Source organism: Homarus americanus, unplaced genomic scaffold (assembly GCF_018991925.1).
Source record: "Homarus americanus isolate GMGI-L3 unplaced genomic scaffold, GMGI_Hamer_2.0 scaffold56241, whole genome shotgun sequence".
NCBI lineage: Eukaryota > Metazoa > Arthropoda > Malacostraca > Decapoda > Nephropidae > Homarus > Homarus americanus.
In genome coordinates, this window is record NW_024740202.1 from 2,187,867 (window position 1) to 2,215,277 (window position 27,411).

The 27,411-nt window shown below is 37.9% G+C and overlaps 2 protein-coding genes across 5 annotated transcripts; one reads left to right on the forward strand and one right to left on the reverse strand.

Annotated features, from left to right (window-relative positions):
* Nucleotides 1-6,472: 6,472 nt before the first annotated feature.
* On the reverse strand, nt 6,473-14,799 carry LOC121875314 (ribulose-phosphate 3-epimerase-like). Of its 4 annotated transcripts, none has more exons than XM_042379803.1 (6): nt 14,650-14,799; nt 12,577-12,680; nt 12,207-12,362; nt 11,207-11,314; nt 10,210-10,431; nt 6,473-8,696 (listed from the first exon to the last, which is right to left on the reverse strand). In XM_042379803.1, the coding sequence occupies exons 2-6, from the start codon at nt 12,664-12,666 to the stop codon at nt 8,595-8,597; spliced, it is 678 nt and encodes a 225-aa protein (XP_042235737.1). In that variant the 5' UTR covers nt 12,667-12,680; nt 14,650-14,799; the 3' UTR covers nt 6,473-8,594. The 4 variants fall into 4 exon arrangements, with proteins under 4 accessions (XP_042235737.1, XP_042235738.1, XP_042235741.1 ...); XM_042379804.1 differs by lacking the exon at nt 14,650-14,799 and adding an exon at nt 14,459-14,558; XM_042379807.1 differs by lacking the exon at nt 14,650-14,799 and adding an exon at nt 14,386-14,406.
* A 233-nt stretch (nt 14,800-15,032) lies between these two features.
* Nucleotides 15,033-21,463, forward strand: LOC121875315 (3-hydroxyacyl-CoA dehydrogenase type-2-like). The gene is made up of 5 exons (XM_042379808.1): nt 15,033-15,185; nt 15,766-15,930; nt 17,222-17,386; nt 18,110-18,347; nt 19,827-21,463. The coding sequence occupies exons 1-5, from the start codon at nt 15,177-15,179 to the stop codon at nt 20,015-20,017; spliced, it is 768 nt and encodes a 255-aa protein (XP_042235742.1). The 5' UTR covers nt 15,033-15,176; the 3' UTR covers nt 20,018-21,463.
* The last annotated feature ends 5,948 nt before the right edge of the window (nt 21,464-27,411 follow it).

A 27,411-nucleotide genomic window follows, 5' to 3' on the forward strand; every position in this document is an offset into this window, starting at 1 on the left:
GGACCCCACACCTACCAAGGAGGGACACACCTACACCACGGAGGACCCCACCTTCACCAAGGAGGGACCCCCACCCCAAGGAGGGGACCCCACCTACACCAAGGAGGGACCCCCACCTACACCTAGTATGGGACCCCAAACCCACAACTGCCATTCCAGTATGGGACCCCAGACCCACACTTGATGACTGGGATGGGACCCCACACCTATACCTGCACTAGAGGGAACCCCACAATTGCTGACCTAGCATGGGGACCCCAGACCTACACCTACAACTAGGATAGGACCCCACACTTATGCATACACTAGGATGGGACTCCAGATCTACACCTACGACTGGGATGGGACCCTACACCTATACCTGCACTAGGAGGGAACCCCACAACTACACCTACACTAGGATGGGACCCCACACTTACACTAGGATGGGACCCCACACTTATGCATACACTAGGATGGGACCCCAGATTTACACCAACACTAGGATGGGACCCCACACCTACACATTCACCTAGGATGGGACCCCACACCTACACCTACACTAGGAAGGGACCCAACACCTACACTTGGATGGGACCCCACATCTACACTAGGAGGGGACCCCACACTTGGTGCCCCAACACCTCATAACTGGTACACAAATAATTCCCCCTAGAGAAAATCTTCAACACATTACAATACAAAACATCAACACATAACGCGAAAAAACTAATTCCCTTCATTGAGTCACCGTAATTTGGCGGTTCCTTTTGTTATTGAATTTAAACAACATTATGGAGCTGACGTCATCATAACTTGGTAAGTATACAGTCATGAGTCCAGGAATATATTACTCTTGTCACCTCATCGCTCTTGTTGGTGTTCACATCAAGAGAACTTTACAAAAACCAATGTTGTTTTGTTCGTATGAGTCAGTTATTCACGAGATCCCTGACGCAAGACAAAACCTTGATCTTGCTGCGAAAGTAAATTTATTTACTTGGTCAAGACAAGATCAAAGCAATCATACGCATAAGAGAAGAAAATAAAAAAATCAAATTCGCCAACGGTCACCTGGTCAAGACAAGCTCAAGGCAACTTTACACACGAAAGAAGAAAATATGAATATAGAATTCCCCTACAGTCACCTAGTCAAGACAAGATCATAACAGCTGGAAGAAGGAAAAAACAATATCAAGGCAGGCAAATGTATTATTAAAGAATTGAACGATTGGTTTTTCTTTACACCGGGATGGGTTAACACGTCTCCACTATTTTAGGCCTTCTCCACCGATGCTTCATGTGCAAATAAAAAACAAACAAAATCAAAGTTTACCTTCTTGGTACGTTTTCTTTGATCCCCTTCTTGGTACATTTTCTTTGAACCTGAACCAGATGTTAAGTTTACAGAAAATGAGAAAAATGGCTAATCAATATTATTTTACTTAATATTAATACGTAATGGAAGAAAGGTTCTACCACAGTTAACACACCACCACAGTTAACACAGCACCACAGCTAACAAACCACAGTTAACAAACCACCACAGTTAACACACCACCACAGTTAACACAACACCACAGTAAACACAACACCACAGTTAACACAACACCACAGTTAACACAACACCACAGTTAACACACCACCACAGTTAATACACCACCACAGTTAACACAACACCACAGTAAACACAACACCACAGTTAACACAACACCATAGTTAACACAACACCACAGTTAACACAGTACCACAGTTAACACAACACCACAGTTAACACAACACCACAGTTAACACAACACCACAGTTAACACAGTACCACAGTTAACACAACACCACAGTTAACACAGTACTACAGTTAACACACCACCACAGTTAACACACCACCACAGTTAACACAACACCACAGTTAACACAACACCACAGTTAACACAGTACCACAGTTAACACAACACCACAGTTAACACAACACCACAGTTAACACAACACCACAGTTAACACAGTACCACAGTTAACACAACACCACAGTTAACACAACACCACAGTTAACACAACACCACAGTTAACACAACACCACAGTTAACACAACACCACAGTTAACACAGCACCACAGTTAACACAGAACCATAGTTAACACAGCACCACAGTTAACACAGCACCACATTTAACACAGCAGTGACAGCACCACAGTTAACACACCACCACAGTTAATACACCACCACAGTTAACACAACACCACAGTTAACACAACACCACAGCACACAAATACACCACCACAGTTAACACAACACCACAGTTAACACAGTACCACAGTTAACACAACACCACAGTTAACACAACACCACAGTTAACACAACACCACATTTACTAAACTACCACAGCACACAGCACCACAGATAACACAGCACCACAGTTAACACAGCACCACAGATAACACAGCACCACAGTTAACACAGCACCACAGTTAACACAGCACCACAGTTAACACAGCACCACAGTTAACACAGCACCACAGTTAACACAGCACCACAGTTAACACAGCAGTGACAGCACCACAGTTAACACAGCACCACAGTTAACACAGCAGTGACAGCACCACAGTTAACACAGCACCACAGTTAACACAGCACCACAGTTAACACAACACCACAGTTAACACAGCACCACAGTTAACACAGCAATCTAAGCAAACCAACTTACAAGGCTTCCTAATAATCCAGAAATCCATTTATTCTTATCAATTTGTTGCTAAAAATACGTAACGTAAATTTAATTTAGCAAAAATTGACTAAAGTTCCATTATGTGATTTTTTTATTAAATTTTTTTATTGTTAAGCTTAATTTCCGCCCTGAATTAACTACATGATAAATATCCCATACATAGTTATTATTATTATTATTATTATTATTATTATTATTATTATTATTATTATTATTATTATTATTATTAACAGAACCTCGAGAATTTTATCTTTGCATTCATTAGTTCAAACAATTCTAAGACACCTTTCTTCTGTTACGTTTCCCTCGCAAATTACATATATTATTGTTACTATTATTCTATACAATACATAGTTAACAACGATATTATTATTATTATTATTATTATTATTAACAAAATCTCGATAATTTTATCTTTGCATTCAATAGTTCAAACAATACAAAGACACTTTTCTTCTATGACGTTTCCCTCGCAAATGACCGCTATTATTATTATTATTATTGTTATTTTTGGCCATTTAATTAAAGTGATACTCGGTTGGTTTTTTTAATACTACGGTGACACCTTTAAACTTATTCAAAGTTATTTAAGCCCCGCATTTAAACTCATTCATGAAACTGTTTACGTCCGTTTTCTCTAACACCGCTATTAAAGAAAACATACGTTCTTATGGACTGACTTTTTTATTTTGTTAATATGGTTGTAAGCTATCTAGCAGTTATTTTTACCTTAGTGTACTATATTTTACTTTATCTTCTTCGTCACTGATCGGCCTTTTAGCCGCTTGGGAGGTCGGCGACGTCTATGTTAGGAACTGTTGGCATTGTGGACATGTACTGGTTTTCTGTTACACATTGTTGGCAATTTGTGGTGGACATTTTCTGATGAGTTTGTTTCGTGTGTGTGTTTGTTTGTTTTAAGGGAGATTTTTATCTAATGAAGGAAAGAATATTGTAAAACTGGACTAAGACGGAGTATAATATCTGGTAAAGCAGTGGGCGGAGGTGATGGCTGCCGTGGGTGAGGCGATGGGCGGGCAGGTTCTTGTTGGGCTGAGGCACACGGCCACAACCTGTAGGTGGTGTAGTGGGTGGTTAGTAGGTGGTGGTGATTGATGGGTCATTTATGTCTCTTTCCCTTCCCTCCTTTCTTTTTTTCTCTCTCTCACACTCACTCTACCTCTTTCTACTCCCTCTCTTCCCCACTATCTCTATTTCTTACCCGTTTTAGTGCAAGATCTGGTTAGCTGTTCCATGGCAGGTGAAGTATACAGAGCCTCCGTCACCACTCACGTACAACCCCACTCCTGCGTCACTACTCGGCCTCAGTACCTTCTGCAGGAGAGGGTCGAGACATTTAGTAATTGTGGTTGGGTCGGGTGTTGTGATGGTTTGTTCACAGGTGCGGGTGTGACATCTTCTAAAAATAACTCGAACGATACCAATATACTTACAAAAACTTAACCACATTTTCACGAGCCGGGGCATTTCTGGACATATTTATTCGTCTACCTATTAATTTATGGTTCATTAGTTACTAAGTACACATCTTTATACTTCATAACAGACGACGCTCAACTCAGCGCACACCGCTTGGTAAATATCCCTAACATTCCAAGAGGACAAAGTTTTCCGTGTTGGTCATACAGTACTGTGAAAACTTCCACACTTTCTGAAAAAAAAATGGAGAGAATAACTCAAGATGGGATAATACCGTCACCCAGAAAAAACCCTGCGTAAATAACTCACACGAAGAGAAACATACAAGGACACATAACTTGAGAAAACGAGAAATATCCGACACACTCCCCAGCTTAGATCCTGTCTTCAGATCCTTAGATCTGAAGACATCAAGGAGCAAACGAAGAATAACTTACTGGCGGGATCACAGCCTTATACCAGCTATCAAACGTTACACACATCTATACAACTGTTATAAAATACACTCTGAGTAAGATGTAAAAGAGAAACAAGACATAACGTATTGATGATAACTGAACACAGGAGAGTGAAGAATATTCTACGTTGGCAACTAGCAGAAGTAACAGATGGAGTCAGTGGTGCGTACACTCCTCCCCTCCGTCAGTTTGTTTAGTGCGCGACGCTGGATAGGATGATGCGGGTATGGATTACCTGCCACACATGGGTGGTTCTACTAGACAAGTAGGCGGTGTATGAGTGACGATAATGTCAACACATACTTAAATATGGAAATGTGTACAGTATCCTGTTTTCCATGACCAACAGCCGAGGCCGACAGACATGCAGGCAACTCATATATAATCCCAACCAAAATTAGATACCAACGTGAACACTAGAGGAATACGGAATACATTTCAAAGACTAAAGAGAAATTGATGATTTTTAAGTATATACAATATATATTTGTTCTATATTTGTGCAATAATAATAATAATAATAATAATAATAATAATAATAATAATAATAATAACAACAACACGGTGTTAAGGCAAATGTTCAGTTGTCTCACACACACACACACACACACTTATCTACTATGTCTCCACGCTAATTAATATAGACTTAACGTTAAATAAAAAGTTGTACGTCTTGTGTCGCCTCCGTCAGGGTTATCAATGGAGGAGGGTTCGTCAGGAGGTCCCTTCCTGGTGGAGGTAAGCAGCAACGTGCGGGAGACGTGGGTCCTGATGGGCGTCCTCTCTCGGTTCTCCAGTGACCCGTCATGTGACCAAAGCACACAGTCTACACCCAGGTGGCTGACGGCACTAACTGGCTCAAAAATTGTGTCTTCACCAGGAACTGCAACTTGTAACACGACACCACAATGAAAAAGGGAGTTATCAATTCTTATTTATGAAATCCGTTTTGTTTGAGAATATTTATCAACACTGAAGTTTATTAAAGGAGCACATGTGACGAATTAAACTGGCTCAATTATTCGTTTTTCTTTACGATAGCTATTATTAGAGTTATCCCTTGAAAATCTGGTCCGTTTTCTTCCATAGATCTTCAGAAAACGGACCAATAAGGACCACGGTGACGTCCACATAACATTACCACTTCTGCCACGTACTGTATATTTGACAAATAATACCAGCAGAGTGGGGCAGGACAGCCAGATCCTTGACGTAATCAAGTACAAACCTTGACGATCACTACACAACTTCACATAGGTGTTGGTGGTACAGTGGTAACATGTGAATCTCTCACCACTATATCAAGGGTTCAAGTCTTCCTCAACCTAAACACATGATAGAAGGGTGTTATCCAGTATGACCCTCACTACCAAACATCACAGGTTTCTCAGACTCTGGTTTCCTTCTGTACTAACACTTGATACACCAACTGCTTGAATAGCGAGAAAGATGAGAAATGATGAAACGATAAATAAATAGTTGCCAACATACAATATTTCTCACTAGTTTGTTGCCAAGGAAATTTCTCTCTTGGTGCTAATTTAAATCTGTGATTACTCAAGACTCATCATCTATTTAAGAAAGCAAGTACATATTTCTGAAAGAGCTGAACAACAGGGAAAGGTTGTAACTTCATCCAAAAATTATTCATATATTTGTCATCTGACGTAAACATAAGCTACTTGTATCTGACCGGCAACTATCCTGATTTTCCAACTTACAAAACAAAGAAACAGTTGAGGCAGTAACACTCCGCTCATAAATTAATTAAATTAAGATGTAATATGTCGAAAGATAAACAGTACTGTCATCAACTTGCAGTACAAAGTACCTTAGATATATAGTACATGTTAATGGGCATAAATAAAATAATCTAATACCATATAAAACTATTTACTGGAAAACCTTTAGAATAAATCCATCTAAAAAAAAAAACCCATGGAATGTTTTGGAATGTTGAAATGAAATGAACAGATATGTAAAATCCTCCAATCATGCAGAACAACATTACCATTAAAATTTTCTACTGTTGACCTTCACTTTCAATTGATTTGTGCAGTAAATGAAGTTTGGTGATACAAAACTACAGTACTTATCTGACACCACTATTACACAGCTTACATAATAGCCTGGTGAGCGCTACAAGAAGAAGCCACCACGCATGATACTGAGATTCACGACTACAGTTGATGAAATTTTTGTTTATATAGAAGGTAAAATATATACATAACAACATGGACTCATCCAACCATCAGAAGATATGAGAGATGAAAGCTCTTAAATCTTCATGTTTTAAGACCAATGCACTATGGTTCAATAGTTCATAGTGCATTGTTTCTATATGCAACCAAATCTTCCTGGAAAATAGGTTTGTCCATAATCAAGGAGATGGAAGGAAGGGGTGGAGAAAACAGTGTACGTGAATGACCAGAGAGCATGGCATCAAGTGGTTTTGGGGATGTGCTGCCAATAGGGGAAGGATAAACAAGATGCTGAACATATTAGGGATATTCTTGTGACATAGAAACACCATAAGAACACATTTCTAATACACAAATTCCTTCAGAAATAACCTAAATTGGCCCACCCAATGATTACCTCTGTCAACTTTCAATTTAAGTGGCTTGGTGGCTGCAGAGAATTTTAATACATTTAAGTTTCTACACCTCTCTTTCATAAATCAATTTTAGTATAACTTGTCAGAAGAAACATCCAAATAAAATTTGACTAATATCAACCAAGGTACAGCAGTTCAAATTCAGCTAAGCAAGGAAGAACAAACAATAACTCAATACAGTCAACTTAAGTTGAAAGTTATCAACAATATACAATTCAAAATATTTAACAACTTGTGACTATCTTTATGTTCCTATGGTAGGCTTCAGTCTTAATAAGTCCAACCGCACTAAGCCGTTGGATTAGCTTTCATAAGGATTGAGGCCTATTATTTCTGGGGTCTAAATCAGGATGGTTTTGTTAGGGATGGTTTAAGTTTGAGCCCATCTGACCAATCAACATGTTACTTGAAACTTATTACAATATATACTCACTTAAATAATGTCTTACCTGAGCAAAATGCACAGTACAATATAAAGATTACTAATATATATACATATACATATCTGAAATAAACCTACATATGCATGTTTTTTATAAATATATAAATCTATTGCCTCCCCCCAAAATTCTCCACATAAATCATAATTATACCAATATTAAAACAGGACCCGACTTAGCTATAAATTTCAGAAAATATACTAAAACAAATCTAACAATACAGATATCTTACAGGTCGTGTACATCTTTTTCTTTTACCTGCTAGACTTGCTGACCTTATGAGCTCACACCAACACAGGTCAAAACTTGGTGATGGGAAATAATGTTGCTGTTATCATCAGTTAAAATTTTTTTCCACAATAATTCTGAATTCTCATTGATATATATACTGTATTAAGAAACTAGTGTCATATAGAGGATATAAATATTTCCATAATACCAGTCTAAAGAAATGCATGCATCCTGTCACTAGCTAAACTGTACATATAATCTTAAGCTTTGGTAGAATACACTATGTTCATTTATAACAAACTACATCAATGCCTAAACCAGTCTACTATCTACCTATAATATATTATTTCTTAATATTCCACTTCGGTCAATCAAGTCCCACTTCTATATATTAATGATTTTCATTTCTACCAACTTCCAGTTACATGAGATAAATTTTGCTGCTCTGGATCTGTTGAAAAGTAATCAAAATCCATTCATCTTCAAGTCAACAAACAGCCTACCATGTGAGAATCTCTTTCGTCATATTAGGAAATACAGAATAGCGGTACTGGTGTCGTTATTACTGTTGTTATTTTGATGTACCGGTACTGTATTAACTCAAAAGAGGAGAAAATAGGATAGCACAGAGTTATGAAGTCACCATGACAATGACAACCACTGTACTGTGTGAGTTTCTGTTTGACCGACACTTTAGCGGAGACTTATAGTTCACAGGGCTCTAACAACAGATTCTCGTAACTGGGAAATGACTGATTGTGGGTCCTCAGCCTTTACAACAGCACTGCCGGACACGATCATGTTTGCACCAGCCTGGAAAATGTAAAATACAGTAACATTAGTTTTAAGAAATCTATGAGTTATGCTATTTTACATGCAAGCATTTATAAAAATTAAACACATAAATCGCTAAAAAAATTATTCATTACTGTATTTCAATAGCCATGGCAAATTAATTTTCAATTATAATAAGCAGATGGGCCATTAAATAGTCTGATACAGTATATACTATACTGTACTGTATTAATTAGTTATACTGGCATCCCTTGACATATGATCTCATGACTTACGATTCTTTGGTTCATCAATTAAATTTTTTTTAACAACCTACTTCACTATGCAATTGGACTTTCATGGATTAACCAACGCTGTGACAGGGACTCAAAAGATTATCACTCCCTAGAGGCTCTGTGTACATTCCCCTCTTCATTTGTCATCTCATAATGGCCGTCACACTGAGAAACACATTCATTGTCCTCGGTTCAGGGAAGGGCTACCTATGCACTGCTGCCTAAATCTTTCTTCTTGAACCAGAACCCATGTGCACTGGAAATGTTTTTGTTCACTCGCAGCTATTAAGCCACTTGAACTGACAACCTGTTATACTGTAAAAGATTACACTACGGTGTTTATGGACTGCAATTGACAACCATAGTGAGTTTGTTGTCATTTTCTAGTGAATTCAGTGGCTGTCAACTTTAAAATGACTGGGAAACGTGCAGGAGACTATTTTTACGTAGCACATATTTTACCATTTTCATGATAAATTTACAGCGTATGGACTGCATGGTGGCATTGAGTTGCTTTAATATTGTGATTTTTTGGGGCCTATTAGGGTTGATAACTCCCACTTTGGCTGACTCCTGGAATGTACTCCTATTGTCATCATGCTAAAACATCCTCAATACCTGTATGTGCTCGTTCATTAAACAATTGGTTTTCAGGAATGCATACCGTTCACAATATCGAGAAATGTCTATATTGCTACAGATTTTCTCTCAATACAGTAAAGAAGGTACAGGTTAGCTTAAATTAAACCTCTTGTTGTTTTACATATTACTAAGGGAAGTACCGGGGTATTCACATCCCTTACAAAGAACTTCCCGTCACAAAAATTAATACAACCAATTATCATCGTCAAGAGGCTCTGGGAATGCCTGCTGTATGATGTTGAAATGCCAGATATTGTGTGAGAACCCCATCACCTGTAACCGGTCTTAGCAGAGGAGGTACCAGTAATCTAAGTGACAGGGGAGGTAACTTAAGTGAGAGAGGAGGAGAAAGCAGAAAAAATACATGAACAGTAAATGGAATAAGGAAGCTACGAATGTAAATAATCCAGAGATATGACAGAGAAACGCCTCAAAATATAACAGGATGACAAAACAGAGCAAAACTAAGTTTCAAGGTGGATTAATACATTATAAATCAACAACAATGAGCAAAATATGCTACACATTATCCTGATTTCAAGTATTAGACAGTGGGTACTCCATAGCCTTAACCTAATAACACCTCATGTACAAACTTCCTCAAACTAATTTACCTTGGCACATGCATCAATAGTCGAGAGTCCAACTCCTCCGTCAACTTCTATGTCCATGTCGGGAAACTTTTCACGGAGATATTTGACTTTTGGCATCATGTCAGCCATGAATTTCTGACCTCCAAAACCTGGTTCGACTGTCATCACCAGTATCATGTCTGCCAAGTCAGCATATGGCATGACTGACTCCACTGGGGTGCCTGGTTTAATTCCTATGCCAACCTGATGAATATACATATGTACAGTACATACAAGCATATATACTGTTAAAAGGCCAAGAATAATTAATATATACAGTACAGTATATACTGTACTGTACATATTAATTATCAATAACCCAAATCCAAACGCCAAATAAATGCTCATAACTAAGACAATGATTAAAACGTATGCCTTCATTGGCTCCAGAATGTTGAAGTCTAAAGGCTAAGAGAAAATTCAAAATGCATTAACCAATCAAACAACTCTGTTACGCGAGTTAATATTGATATTGAAACAGTTTATTTAGCTAGAAGAACACAGATACAGAGTCGATAATAATAACAATATTAACATGGCTAAGCCAGTTGAGAGCCTGAGCTCTCTTGAAGGCACATGATATAATCTGTACACTTATCTCAAGGAATAGTATACATAATATGGTGACAGTAAGAACATATCAGAATGTTACTGCGGTTATCACTTCGTTATTTATTTATTTTTTAAAGTGTGACTATTGCTTTTGGTAGCAGTCATCAAGTGCTGTGACATATACATAAGAAGGCCTGCAATTGTAGTGTTTACATTTAAATAATATCATTGTTATGGAGTTTTAACCAAGTCTTGTTACCTATATCACATTAAAATAACCTAGGTAAATAATGTATTGGTAAGGTGGTTAAATTTTCAGTCATTAGCTTAGTTGATCATTAAAAAAAAATATACTGGAAAAATATGTAAACACAAAAATATCTTAATTATTTACCTACATGCTACTGACAGTTACAACATGTCATACCTTCATTCCCGCTTCTTTTATTTTGCGGGCCAAGGTGGGAGCGTCCTTTGTTGCCTCGATGTGAAACGTGTACTGGTCAGCCCCTGCATCGGCCATTGGCTCAATCCACTGAAAATGTTCAAAATGTTATCACATAAACCAAATCAAATCTACTACACTTACACACAATTCTCCGGTCTGTCAAGTAAGATCCAAAGAAAACAAAATTATGTAGTGTATATGAAAGCATTATCTGGTAAAGCTAAATTTAACAACTGTGGGCTTTAGGGATCCATTGTAATATAGCACTTGATATCATAGTTAAGCTGCAGCACGAGTACAATTATACAAAATATAAAAAAATCAAGGAAAAAACAACAACCAATGCAATAGAGTGTAAACTACTTGTAATATAGATGAAAGTTTACATATACTGTATAATCTTCCAAGTTGCATCAATATGGACATGAGCTTAATTATCAGAGACAACACCAGAAGTTCCTTATGATTCACAGTAAATGGATGAAATTCAGAGATAGAAGCCCAATTTCCCTGTTTCCTCTAAAGAATGAAAATGCTATCTCAATACTGAGGCATCTGTCCACACAAACAGATCTCCTCCTGGATGTATCCAAAAAACCTCTGATGAAAGATGTGAGAATACAGTACAGAAAAGTCTGAACTTGAAAGACCTTTCCTTGTGATGTCATACACAACTAACACCAGTGGACATAACTTCAAGCTTGCCAAGTTATCATGTAGAATGAACATAAGGAAATACAGTACAGTACTTCTTCACACAGAGGCTGATAGATATATGGAATGGGTCTACCAGCCCAAGCTGTGAAGTCATGAGCAGTACTGGGCTTCAAAACAGCCCTTGACAAAATTATCAAGAACAATGGAGGGATCATACACAGGCCCCTGGCCTCCTTCCCTTGACATGGCCACCCCTAGTGGGTGGCCATTAGGTAAACAAGCTAAGGTAAATATTCTAAGAATCACCCATAAGATAATTTACCTGCTCTGGATCTGCCACCATCATATGCATGTCAAAAAATGCTTTTGGAACCTTTGGTCGCAAGCATTTAACAAGAGGATGACCAAAGGTGAGGTTTGGAACAAAGTGGCCGTCCATCACATCCAGATGAAGGTAATCAGCTCCACAGTCCAGCATCTGTCATCAAGCAATAACAAGTGATTTTTATCAATAATCATAATGATACACTTTACATCTACCATCCTATGTCATCCATAACATAAACTTCACTTCATAATCAACCATGAGTAATAATATTCTTTAAAACTTCTGTTAAGTAAGATTTATGGTTGGTACTTTTACAGAGGATTTCTCAGTACAGTACATTGTAGTGTGTTCACATATGCTATACCTTAACACAGGCCCCCTCTAAATTTGAGAGGTCAGCATTCAAGATTGAGGGGCCAATCTTGCACTTCACTTGCTTCTGTTGTTCACACATGGCTGAGGCCGAGTCTGGCAATAAAAAAAAAATAGTTAGGGCCATCACAAAATATTTTTAGTCGCTATTAAGTAAACAGGGTAAGGTAGAACATGGCACTAAGATAGATATATATATAAATAATAAAAAATAAATAAATTAACTGACGATGTAAACAACTGTGGGGTGCTGTTATCTGTATGTATATTTAACACAATTCTGAGTATTTTTAACCATATGGTGATCACAGCCTAAGATATTATAATAATAATAATAATAATAATAATAATAATAATAATAATAATAATAATAATAATAATTAACGGTTTATTGAAAGAGCTTGGCAGCCATAAGGCTGAAAACATACAGTTACATATTTGGGGAATGGGTTTCGAATTACAAATAATATACAAGTAACATAAGTGACACAAATAAGATATATAATAACTAGATGGGGAAAAGCTCAAACTACAGGGCATTTCAACTATACCATGTTTATTTGTCCATATGCTGTGCACTGTATGTATTTTTAGATCACCTGAACATTAGCTTATTTCACCTTGAGATTAACCACCCTAATGTTAACTTAACTTTATCTAATCTAATCTAACCTAATAAAAATAGTCTACTCCAACCTAACTTTCCCTAATCCTCCCCCCCCCCAATCAGGTGAAATAAGCTAGAAATGGGAGCTTATCTTTATCGAATCCATATTTTTTTTCATAGTGGATATAGGTACGGCAGCCGTTGTGATGGACTGTGTTGTTAATGGTAGGCTGTCCACCATGCCGTACCTGCCTATTTTTTCCTTTGGTAAATACTCTCTAAGGCGGTCCGACTAATTACCCAAATGTAGCAAAATGTAGCCGCAATGAAGTCAAATAATGGTCCTACATGAATAAATCGGACTGCTAATCACTTCTCGACTAGTATTTGGTGTCACAGTCACAAAAAATTGGAAAACTTAATTGATGTTGTAGCGAGTAATTTCCCAAATGTACCCAAATGTAGCCGCAATGAAGTCAAATGATGGTCGTACAAGCGTAAATCAGGCTGTGAATCACTTCTTGATTATTATTTGGTGTCATAAGGTCACAAAAAATTGGTAAACTTAATTTAATCTGAGTTGTGTTGTGTTAGGTTAGGTTAGGTACATGCACTTGATCTATTAACTCAGATTAAATTAAGTTTACCAATTTTTTGTGACTTCATGACACCAAATACTAGTTGAGAAGTGATTGCCAGTCCGATTTATTCATGTAGGACCATTATTTGACTTCATTGCGGCTACATTTGGATAATTACTCGCTCCCTCGGTACATGCACGCGATCTATTAACTCAAATTAAATTACGTTTTCCAATTTTTTTTTACTTTGTGACACCAAATACTAGTCGAGAAGTGATTGCCAGTCCGATTTATTCATCTAGGACCATTATTTGACTTCATTCCGGCTACATTTGGGTAATTAGTTGGACCCCTCTAAGGTAAGGAATTAAAGACCCAACCAAAATAAACAAACCACAGTAGTGTAATAATAGCTCTCGTAGTTAAGTTTAGTCCACAGTCACCATTCCTACAATACCTGAAGCATTACCAATCATCTTTCATTACTCCAGTATAATTATTTCCTACATATGGGGTTGAGGCCTCGGAGTGGGGGACCTGAGTTTAGACGTGATCAGTCCACAATATAGCCAGATAACACAACTAACAGGGGCAATAAACTAAGAATTACAACTTTCTCGTCTCCAACACACAGAATTTCGTTGGCAGTTCACTATCTTTGACCACTTTCACTAATGATAACTCACATAACTCTCCTGTCGGTTTAAACGTCCTTGTCGACACAGGGGGGAGGGGGAAATGAACTTGAATAGATTATTGCATTTTTTTGCCTCTTACTTTTCTAGATAAATAAAGTTTTAAAGTAATTTGGACTTAAAATATAGCTATTTATCATTCTCTAATATCCATTACAGAATATTTGCAAGAAAGTTCATACCTTCAGAATTACTCTAAATCCCCCACTGTCTGTGAGTGCTGAGGTGGTGTACTATGTTGGAGACTCACCACGGCCGTTAAACCTTATTCTAAAATTACATACTTTACTCCGGCAATTAACGGCTCATTAACCGCTTACGGCCATAATTACCCTAGTATTTGACTGTCGTGTTCCCATACACAGTAGGCGTCTAGTCAATAAAATGTTAAAAAACTTCACGACCAAAGCTACTAATTGTTTCCCCTTCTCAATACAAGTAAACCAACCTAAAAGCATATACAGGTATATATCAATTTGATTTAAAGCTCATTGGGTTGAGTGATATGCATATAATTTGATTTGAAAATTAATAAAGTTTTGGGTAAAAAGTGTTTTGATCGTGGTACTGTTCTAACGTTGGTGGTTATTTTATAGATGGTGACCTTCTGTACTTCCATCAGTATTAACTAAGATAACTACTGTACAGGAGGCGGCCAAGATAACTGTGTTGAGTAGCCCTGACTTAGCAAGATCCACCGTCCATTAAAATGTTGAAGGTAAATATCTTATGCCTGACACTTAAAAACACCGGCTTTAACTGTGTTTTTTTTTAAGTTGTTTGATGGAGGAATAACGTAGAGATTAATGCAACAAGCAAAAATGATTAATTTCATGAATGGGACCTACCCCATGGTATGTCGATGTCATAATAGGATGTTCATTCAGGTGGTACAGTACAGGATGTCTGTTAAGGGTGGCAGACGACACGGAAAAAATTGGCCTTTATATAAGTCTATGACATTCTTTTCACTCCTTAAGTTACTTGGCTTGTGTAGTATGTATGATGCAGGGTGCCTCACAGCTAGTCTCTTCTGTGGAAAGTAGATACTGTTCAGTTGTGAGATACATTAGCTGCATACTCCCGGAGGCAAACACCTTATTTAATAATATATTATGCAATCCCCAGGTCAGTAGGAGGGCGGGGAGAATTTAGGGTGCTATGGTACTATAGTGTGCAGTCTACAAAGATGTCTACAGTCTAACCTAACCTAACTTAATCTAAACCTAGTCTAACCTAACCTGACCTAACCTAACAACAATTTGTTTCCTGTTTCCAATGCCAATTCTTATCATCAGGGTCTCGTGTCGGTCGTGACTGGCAGTGCTTCAGGTCTGGGTCGAGCCACTGTGGAGAGGATCGTCCGTGAGGGTGGCCGGGCTGTGATCTGTGACCTGCCTACCTCACAGGGTGCTAAGGTGGCAGAAGAAATAGGGGACTCTGTTATCTTCGTACCAACTGATGTAAGTACAGTATCTTTAGCTTATTCATGAGAGTTTAAGGACACATAACCTAAAGTTTACTTCGAGAAATTGGCTGTGATAAATAATTGTACATCACTGACATAGTGGTCACAGCTCAGGGGTCCAGAGTTATTTCAGTAGTGTTCTTTAGTTTGGCGTGTAAAGTAATCATTATGCAGTGTGGTCAAACCAGGCCTATGAGGGTTTTCTCTTCCCATATGCATTCCACTGGATAAGCTCTCAAAAGTTGCATGCTTAATTTCTCTTATTAGCTTTTCCCGTAAAACATCAAAATTTCTGGTTAAATGGTAGAATAACAAATATTTTCTGTGGTCATATTTGTGGTCATTGTTGCATGTGTGTAGCTTAAGGAAGATTTGTTTAATGTGTTGCAGAGTACTCAACTGATATTAAAAAGATGACTTAGTGAAGAACTTTTTTGTTGTTTTCAATAACACACAATTGCAGGGTCTCAATTGTTACTCTTACTTTGTCAACACAACATACGTAATGTATATCTTTTCTATTTCTTGATTTATTTTTCTCGTTTTTGTATTTATTTATGGTTATTATTATTATTATTTTCAGTATATTATTTTTATTTTTAGTACAGGTATTTTATTGTTTTTTTAATTATTATAATAATTATCATAGTCATTATCATTATTACATTTTCGCCCCCCAGGCCCTGATGTGGGTCAGTGACCTGTGCCCGGGTGGGCTAATCCCCATTAAAAAAAAAACTCTGCCTGTACAGTGTAATATTCTCATTATTTCACTGTTTGATACTTTGCTTTCTTTATTTTGCAGCGCTCTGATTTACCCCCATTTATTGCATTAAGTAATTGATCAAAAGTGTAGGCAGACAGTACAGCACCCATATCAATTATCAATGACTCTATTAATACAGAGATTTTATTCCATCATCATATTCTTGGCACAGTGTTAGCCATTTTGGACTCTCATGCAAAACCAGGTGATAACATGGATAGAAATGGCTTCCAGTGTAACTTGGTTTGGGATGTAAGCCAACATGGTCTCGTATCAATTTGGTAATCGGTGTTGTCCATACTGTACTCATTTTGGTATAGTCATGTCCTGTTTTGTCTTCAAGACTTCGTTAATTGTTGTCTTGTTCAGTTGGACTTTACTGTATAGGTTTTATCTTTTTCTTACATATTCCTGTCTTGGTTTTTGGTTTTTATTTAATTTTACTTCATTTTGGTCCAGATTGAGTAGACCTTGCCCACTTACTACGGTACTGTACATTGCAGTAATTATTGTTTTGCAGGTTTCATCTGCCTCTGATGTGGAGAATGCATTAGCAGCGTGCAAGGACAAGTTTGGCCGACTCGATGTGGCCGTCAATTGTGCTGGGATAGGCATAGCTGTGAAGACATATAATCATAACAAGAAATTATCACATTCATTTGAAGATTTCATGAGGGTTCAGACGGTATGTTTATTAGTTTTATTTAATTTTTTATCCTTTCTCTAAAATTCTTGTTAGGTTTATGAAATTTTGTTACATTAGAAAACAAGATTTGTAATGGTATTCACAAGTGAGGAAAGTGACTACAAATTATTGATGAAGGGAAACTTGATTAGTTGGAAGAAGTGCACTCTGTGGTAGCTATATGAGAACATTTACTTAAAACTCCAAGATTTTACTTAATCCTCTTTGTCACTTGGTGTAAATTACTAGGAGGTCAGGTGGTCGATCAGTTCTGTTACACACTGTTGGCAAATACTGTACTAGGTATTTATTGGTTCCCCGTTGTGCCTGAACATGTTCCAGTGTCTTACAAGTCTTAATTGTCACTAATGTGTAGGATGGATTGAGAGGTTAAAAAAAAAATTCAAGAAAAAAATAGAAGAGTGAAAGCAAGAAAAGAGGATTGGGATGAGTCCATGAGCTTTGTATTTAAACACAGATACAAGTACAGTACTTTTAGTTTTGATATATTTGGTGTTGGACTTTAAAAGATTAACACAAACATGGAATATTACATACTGTACATAGGGAACTGTTCTGTACTGTATTATACTATTACTTGATAAAGCATCAAATAGCATTATTTAGTAGACAAAAGAATGTCACTAAAGTTAGATATGTCAAACCCTCACAAGTGTGGAAAATGACTGTAAAATGATGATGATGATGCTATACATTTTACAGGTTAATTTGGGAGGAACTTTCAATGTCATCCGGTTGGCCAGTGCTTTAATTGCTGAGAATGAACCAAATACTGATGGACAGCGAGGAGTTATAATAAATACTGCAAGTGTTGCTGCCTTCGATGGTCAGATTGGCCAGGCAGCGTACTCCGCCAGCAAAGGAGGCATTGTGGGTATGACTCTACCTATTGCTCGAGACTTGGCACCCGTGGGCATCAGAATTTGTACCATTGCACCTGGTAAGTGAACAAGTTCTTGCGTCATTGATTTAAAGTAACATTTGTTCAGGTTATTTTTTGTTTAATGTATTGTTGTCAAAGTTAAGAAATATATATTCCTTTTTGGATGGGGTGATTTGATTAGGAGAAGAGAAGGGCTAATGAGCACTAATTGCAAGTAGGGAATGATAAGAGAAGGGAGGAATAGAGAGAGATTAGAAGTGAGGAAAATAAAATTAGGAAAGAAAGCAATATAAGAGTAGGTGGAGGATGGGGTTAAGAATAGATGAAGGATGGACAGAAGAATGATCATACAAGAATGGAGGAGGAGGAGGGGTGGGATATATTGTGGTTAAAGAAGAACTAAAAGGGAGATGGGTAAAATATGTACAGTGCGCTGAGGAAAAACTGGGATGGGGTGGATATAGCCCTTTAACTGTGAGGATGTCTCTTGATATTTTGACTAATGCACGATGATTTTATTCAGCACAGAGAGGACAAGGAGTTAAAAGAGAGTGAAAAGAGGACTTAATTAGGATTTCCAATGTAGAAGGAGGATTATACAGGTATTAGGATTTGAAATGTAGCTTTGATGGTTCAATATTTATCTAAAATTAGGGTAGTAATAGAGATGAGGGTAAGAGCAGTGGATTGGGCTTAAAGTTTGGTCACTCATGATACTAAGGTTTGGTCACTCATGATACTAAGGTTTGGTCACTCATGATATTAGATACAAATGGAAGAGAGGTCAGCTGTTATTTGCAGATGATCCAACTCTTAATGGGCTATACAAGAAAAGTTGTTACAGATGTTTTGAGTGAACTTGGAAGTGTGTGTACTTGGAGAAAGTTAAATGAATGTGAGCAAAACTGATGACAATAAGTAAAGGAGGAAGAATGTTTACTTAAATTGAGATGTTTCAGAAACCTAGATAGTGGATAGAATAAGAAGTGAGGAACCGAGTCAGAGTAAAAGAGAGGAAACAAGTACAGATGTAATGGGTGTATTGAGAAGTATATGTCGAGAGAAGTGTATCATACAAGACAAAGATGAACTGATTATTATTTGGATGTGCAAGAAATGGGAGCAAAATTAAAACTGACATTCTGTGCATAAGAGGAGTAAGTGGGATGAATAAATGGAGAGAATTACACAGAAAGGAGGAGGAGGAGGAGAGTTGAAAGTAAAATAAAGTGTTGGGCAGAAAGTAGATCAAGTGAAAAATTGGTCAGTTAAGAATATAATTGAGTGGTGGATTGAAGAAGAGAGAAAGGAAACACAAATGAGAAGTGACTGGGATGGTGTTCAAGAGAATGGTGGTGTCTTATTTTCCTGCCACTTTCAATACAACATCTGTTTATGCCAAAAGCTGATTGAATTTTTTTTAACCTTTCTACATATTTAGCTATACTATACTGTACAACAAAAATGGCTTTATTATTTTTTTTCAACATTATCATCTCAATTTTCATTATGTATTACTATTTATTTTATTTTTAGGTTTGTTCAAGACACCGCTGTTGATGAGTCTGCCAGAGAAAGTACAGAACTTCTTGGCCAAAACTGTGCCATTCCCACAGCGTCTGGGTGACCCCGATGAGTATGCAATGATGGTTCAAGCTATCATCACAAATCCCATGATGAACGGCGAGACAATACGTGTGGACGGAGCCATACGGATGCAGCCTTAAATTACATGATCTTTGGCTTTTTTCACACCAGAATTGTATAGTAGCAGTAAAAGTATCCTTATATACGATATAATGAAAGGACTGACCTGATAAGAGAGAGTGGCATCAAGCAGACAACAACTTTATATATAGCTTTATAATTTTTAGTACAGGTATAGGCAGTTTTTTCATGGCAGGGGATACAGACCAATTGTTACTCCATAACCAAGTCTCTTGTGTGATTTAAACTATTATTTGACTCTATTATGTACTGGGAAATTTAAACTGCAAGAAATAATATTAACCAAAATTATACTGTATATTATACATTAACACTTTCCTCTACTTAGATGAAATATTTTGGAACTGGATGTATATACTTAGCCTACAGGTGATGGTGGTGGCATAAAATGGACATATCCTCAAGTTTAGACCAAGTTTGAACACAAGAACCTGTATGGCTTGTGAACATTCTGAATTTTAACATTTATGCTTATGAGTACTGGGTGTACAAAGTGTCAACAGAATTAAATAGCACGGAATTTTGCTTAGCGTAAATTGTAATTGTAAATCATACTATATAAAGCTATTACATTTCTGAATTGCAATATTACTGCAGTTGGAATGTGTGGAATCAAACAATGTTTACTGTGTTAACTATGGTGAAGGTGAAAGTTGTTTTAGGTTTGGTTGTTAATTATCATCACCTATTACAAAAACGTATTACTATTATGGCTGTCAAAACTTGTATGAAACATGGGATATCTCATGAGTGTTTTGATATTCTGATCAAACTGTGGCAGAATTAACAACTATGTAGTCTTATGTACTCTAGTGGGAAATGTGTTGAGGCCTACAGTTCTGAACACAGCTATAATTACTATTTTTGTTTTGTTTTCCTGTAAGTTCATTATCACTGCTGCTCAAGGTGGTAGGATCAACATTTGCTCTCTTATACAGTTCTATATTACCTTGAACTTTTTCTACATGTGTTCTGTATTTAATCTCTATTTACACTAACTGTAAGACACTAAGTGAAGGCATAACTAATGTGTGTAATAAGCAATGGGCAACTACTGTACTGCAAAATGTCACTACACTACTTACAAATGTTCAGTATTTTTTTAATAGGAATATTTTTAGATGGTTTTGTAAATATAAATATAGTGTAGACTAAAACCTGCTTCTGATATTACTTTACACAAAAAGTGTAAGATGATATTTTACATTTCTCATACATGTACAGTACTGTACTTGATTTTCAGTAACCTAAATAAGAAGAAACTAACTAAGGTACAAAGTTATCTCGATTGTCAGTACATCTGTTGGTCTTGCATTCTAATTTTGCTGTGTTGGAATGATTTTAAGCCACCCATCTTTTTGTCTGAGCTATAATATATTACAACCATATTGTATGTACTGTGTATACTAATGATCCAAAAATTTTGAAATAAAAAATAGCATTTCTTTAATATTTTAGTTACTTTTGACAAATAACATCTGTTGTATGGCCAGTATAGCAGGGGATTTTGTGATAAATTTGTAGTATTATATTCTTTGACATTACAGGTACTGTAATTTAAATCGGACTTTCAGCGATTAATCCAACATCAAAACATATTTGGTATCTTTTTCCAAAATTTATTCTCAATAAAAATTAATTTGTGAAATTTACACAAGAGACTAAGTCTTTCTTACCCAAGTAATGGTATAATAGCACCAGGTAATCACTGAACATTTTCTAAAGTAACTACTTTGAGCTCATGGCAGCCCCTTGATGATACAGTAAATAAAAACCCTCAAATTATCAGCACAGATAATTCAACATCTATACATATACAGTACAGTATTATTTGGGTTGTCTTAACTGACCAGTGGCAACAAAGAAATTTTTATATTTACCGTATATACTTTATTAATTTTATGGTATAATGTTTATTTGAAATCTTAGGAAGCAACACTATTCCCTGTAAATCATTTATAACCAATATTTCGAGATGGACAATGCAGATCAAGTTTTATCTGAAATTTACCCAAACTGAAAAGTGCTCAGTTGCTCTACCATTCTTGTGGGAAATGATCCTCGTAAATTCTGCACTAACAACGATGTCAAATGTCTGCAGAAAACAACTTTGGTTATATCAGAGATTATCAATGTTTACCAGATAAATATTGGATAATTACAGGTTTAGGGTTATTACAGATGAACTATACAGTACATGCAGGGCCGGATTTACCGATAGGCCAAGTAGGCCATTGGCCTAGGGCCCACCAGTATCTGGGGGCCCACTGAAACTAATTTGTCGCGCAGTGTGCCAGCGTATAACCTTGTTTCAAGTGTACACCGAGTATTTCATTATATATATTCACAACCATAAGGGCCCCTGTACAATAAGTATAGGGCCCACTGGGCCCAGTGGGCCAACCTTTGGGGGCTCACTGATGAGTTTGGCCTGGGGCCCACAAGTAGGTAAATCTGGCCCTGAGTACATGTCTAACTATTTATACCTTTGAGTGTGATGTTTAAAATTTTTTATGTAAACAAAATATAAACTGCCACTAAAAACGCATAAAATGAACCAGGTCTTAAATGACATCACTTGTGAGAAGGGAGAGATCAATGTGCCTTCATCACATTGTATCATTACAGTATCCTATCATTACAGATTATTGTAAAGTTTCTGAATGAAGAAAAAGCATTTAAATATTATTAGATATAGTAGCTGGTACATGAGGCAGGCAAGGTAAATACATTCCATCACTGTTGAAATAGTTTGGATTTGTCAGTTCTTGTACATGTATTCGATTTAGGAATAGGTAGTACACTGGACGTCCATGTCCATGTGTTGTAGAGCAAAAGACAGGTTACTGGGGACTTTCAGGAGAAGGTGGAGCTATCACATCAGCCTCCAGCATGGCTGCCATTAGACTGAGAGCATGTTTATTTGACTGGCAGGAGAGGGCCTCCTGAATATACAGTACACTGGAGATAAGGACTTAGGATTGTTCAGACCATGTGGGAACAAGGTCCTCTGCATATTCTACTGGGCTCTGGTAGAATGTTGCAAGACTTTTCCTGACCACCTTGTTGAGGTGCCCCATGGTTCCCATGCTCATTTAATGGTTAATACTGTACGAATCAATGTCAAAATTCACTTTGAGCACATTGTTAAAAGGCAACTAGATCATCTCTGGAGGACTGGTATTGGTGGAGAGGGTCAGGAGTTGGATCCTCTTTTGAATGACATACCATCCTCCACTGTGTTCTCTTCTGCCTGAAGAATGTATTTACAAAGGGTCCTGGCATAAGCTTCAGAGCAGCGTTTGATGTATGACCAAGATTGTAGAAATTGCATGTGTGGAGTTCAACAGGGAGGAATAGAAATCATCAGGTGACTCCCAAGTCGGACATTGGGAGAAGGTTGGCATGTATGATATGTAGGTTGGGCAGTACAATACTTGGGAAGAATGGTGAGGTGGGTATGGTTATGTATAGGGGGAGATATAGTGAGTAGTGAAGGCTGAGGGTAGCATGGTTGGAGAAGAGGGTAGGAATGGATGTGACCTTCACCTAAGATGCCACCAGTCGAGATGTAAAGATGTGACCGCTGGTGCCTCCACGAGCATGAGTTACATCTCCAGTAATCAGTACAGTATCCCAACACCTGAATGAGCTGATAATGTCGGATATACTTGTAAAGATGATTCCTATTTTGATATGGATTAGGAGATACAATAAGCCCCCAACGTAAAGAGGATGAGCACTGATTGTTGCCGTGTAGATAATACCAGCAGATCCAGGAATATCAAAAGGGGGGCCCAAGAAGTTTAAGGTGGGGGAACATGGTGAGCAAAGTGAGCCCACCCAGCTGTAAGCCCCCCGAAATTTTTTTGAAATATGGCCAATAACTTGGACATTTTGAGGACATGTGCACTTGATATTAGGGGATATTCTGAGGTCAACAGTAATTAATTTTTACTATACAAAAATGCCTGAGTACAATACTGCATTAAAGAAAAAGTATTGTAATTATCTGATGAAAAGGGGGATCTGGAGCACCAGGACCCCCTCCTGGATCCGCCCTAGGAAAGGCAGGAGCAGGGAGAGCAGAGGTTTATCCTGGCGGGGGTGGAGCAGACATTACACACAGGGATCTTGCAGCCAGTCACTGCTTTTTCAAGGAGTTGGAAGGTCATGTCAACATCTTCAGAGCAGCTAAGAACTTGATGCAATAAAGAAGGATGAACGTAGCTGATGAGGCCATTCCTGGCAAGATGAAGATAACAACTGGATGATGGTGATAAACATAACCGCTGGGTGTTGTAGTGAGTTTCTTATAATTTCTGACCCCCACACGACAGGCATTCAATGAGATAAAGTAATGTGAAATGGTATCCATGAGTATTGAAGGCTTGCTTATTTTCACTAGAACCAGATGTTGCATTGGAAATTTACATAGCAACATCAACAAGGAAAAATAGACTATAGCAAAGGCATTTTTGTATTGTAAAAAGTAATTACTATTGACCTCAGAATATCTCCTAATACCAAGTGCACATGGCTTCAAAATGGCCTCAAAATGTCTACGATATTGGTCAGATTAAAAAGAAAAAAAATCATGAGGGGGGGGGGGGGGCCAAAACAGCGACCCCCCCCCAACCTGGGTGGGCTCGCTTTGCTCGCCATGGTCCCCAACCCAAAACTTCTTGGACCCCCCTTTTTATATTCCTGGATCAGCCCCTGTACAATTGACAATATCCGGCAGATGTCAACACGTAACCTCAAAATAATACAGTATACCTGTACATACAGTACTGTCACCCCGTCTGGTCCCCGAGATATGCAAGGGACTGCCAGTTGATTGAAAAGTTCAAGGGAGGGCCACCAGACTGGTGCCTGCACTTCGGCACCTCACTGATTTCAGCAATCTAGAGAGATTAGAGCGCCTGCAACTGCCTAGCTTATACTGCAGATGGGCAAGGGGTGACCTAATTGTGGTGCATAAACATCTCAAAGGGCACTATATACTCAGTCGAGTGTCCACAAGGGGTCACAGCTCAAGGTTAAAGAAGCCTTAAGTCCAGAAAACTGTAAGGGTAAACTTTTTAGGGGTGAGAATTGTGAACTCTTGGAACAATCTACCAGAAAGTGTTGTAACGGCACCGAGTGTGAGCTCTTTCAAGACCAGACTTGACCAACACTGGAGCAGGTTCAGGTACATTCAAGAGCCGGTACATGCCCAGTACTTGCCAACAGTGCGTAACAGAGACGTGACAGATCGCCCAAGCGGCTAACGAGCCGATCATTTGGTGAAGAGGCTAAACGTAAAAGTATTATCTTGCTTCTCAGGTCCGCCCACTCAGGACGTCACATTCTTTGCCACGAAATACCATGGATTCGAACCCCATGAACAAAGCTTCTATACCAGGAGTCATGGAGCTGCCAATTCAGTTTGTCGGAATCCTTAATTATGTAACTCAGTTTATATATATATTGTCTTGTTAGTGATCCATAAGTTGTAATATTTCTTCCCTGACGTAAATTATTCGTAAAGGATGATAATTATCATCCTTTACGAATGCTGTTTCAGACGGAGGTGCTATAAATTGCACCACAAAGTATCTAGGGCGCCAGAATTAAAATTCAGCACTCCTCTGGTAAAATTTGGTTCCCGCGGTACAGTGAGTAAGATGCCTCGAGGCTGCAGTAAACTTGAAAATGAGATAACCTACACCACGGTAAATATTATTTTAAACCACATGAACTTAAATTATGGCAGATATTAAATGGTTATGGATATACTACCCACCCAGTAGCCTACCATCGAATTTAATTTTGATTGCACAGACTGGGCAGGGCTTGGAAGTAGGGGAAATATGTCCAGTAAAACCTGCAAACAACAGACTAAACCAAAACAATAACCTTACCTTATTGAACAGATGGAGATGGGTAAAGTTATGATACTTGTAGCAGGAAGTGACGCAGTAGTGCTGGTAACGTTGACACGAAGCATCCAACTTCTGATATCCTTCTACTACCGTTCAGTAGTTTGCGTATGATCCACAATTTGTGGACCACAAAGTTCCACGAGTATAAACGACTTAACCGAAACTACTCAGCCCTTCAAAGGTCCGTGTGAATAATACAACCAGCTTTCCCAAAACGTTGAATTAGTGGTAAAGAGTTATCAGCACATCCAGTCAGAAACGGGTATGATAAATTTTCCTTTCGACACAATTTCTATCACCCAATAGGCTACCCACACTACTGTCACTTCACGACCATTATGGTATTTTCATGTTCCAAATTTACTTTCGTCCAATGTTCGTACACCTCAGAGCAAAAAAAAATCCAGTTCACGAGTTTCAAAAGACACATCCAAGTTTTCTTCAGCGTTTCGTTGAGTAAAGCGTTTCCCTATGAACGCAATACAAAATAAAAAAAAATTCTTTCATGCCAATATGGGTAATTTGTCCAACCAAGTGTCCTTAAACACGGAAACAGTTAAACCACATAGTTTTAATCTTTCCCCCCCGATTTTGCGTCTTTTCGTACAATATTAAATGTGTGTACAGTACTTCACAATAATGACAGTCTACCTCACACTTTGGGCACTTTAAGGAAATAAACAATACTCCATGGACATTGTAAATGAAATAGCAGCGGTGTAATTGTTCCAAAACAACTTAAAAAATGGTTTCCCGCTCAAGAAGGAAAACACCCGCGACCCCGTGACCAGACGAAGACATACTGACACCGATTTTCGTAACGAAAACCAAGGTGTGCGTAGATGTATCACCTGATAGAATGCCTTACCATGATTAGTTGAAGATTTCAGATTTGCCCCGAGGGGGCTAGTTTATTGGGCACCTCCTTACATCCTGTGCAAGGTGAAGCGCAGAAGCGTTTACAGAGCCCAACAGGGAAGTATGAAAAGTTCATACTTGCCTTTATGACTCGTATATTAAGGGTGTAAAAGCCTGAAGGCTGACAGCCTACAGCGAATGAGGGTGCGCCAAGTAGACCTGCATGGTTAATTAGGGTGCACCAAGTCAGTAGACTTGCATCCTTTTCCATCGTAAATAAAATGGTTAATTAATGCCTTCCTAAAGAAACCATCGACATGGGACCAGGTTTGTTCCACTCTACGAATTTTTTGCGATTTTTCCACCAAGTTTGATGAAAAACGATTGTGCCGTTTCTGCTGCCCAGAACAGACACACACACGGCTATTCCTATAGCATATTAGATATAATTGCTGACTGTGTGATGGATATATTATACGAATTTATTGCTTAAGATAAATTATGCAGTGGATAGTCATCTTAGTTGTTGGCACACACACACACACACACACACACACACACACCCACACACACGTGATCTACATGCTGAGACTGAGAAGTGATAAGAG

What these genes read in the sequence shown, in the direction of transcription:
- LOC121875314 (XM_042379803.1), bottom strand. Translation starts at nt 12,666, where the DNA reads ATGTGTGAACAACAGAAGCAAGTGAAGTGCAAGATTGGCCCCTCAATC. An exon ending in TAAAAGAAGCGGGAATGAAG is followed by an intron (nt 10,432 to 11,206) that starts GTATGACATGTT and finishes TATATTCATCAG; the next exon opens with GTTGGCATAGGAATTAAACC. An exon ending in CTATTGATGCATGTGCCAAG is followed by an intron (nt 8,697 to 10,209) that starts GTAAATTAGTTT and finishes TACATTTTCCAG; the next exon opens with GCTGGTGCAAACATGATCGT.
- LOC121875315 (XM_042379808.1), top strand. An exon ending in TTATCTTCGTACCAACTGAT is followed by an intron (nt 15,931 to 17,221) that starts GTAAGTACAGTA and finishes ATTGTTTTGCAG; the next exon opens with GTTTCATCTGCCTCTGATGT. An exon ending in AATTTGTACCATTGCACCTG is followed by an intron (nt 18,348 to 19,826) that starts GTAAGTGAACAA and finishes TTTTATTTTTAG; the next exon opens with GTTTGTTCAAGACACCGCTG.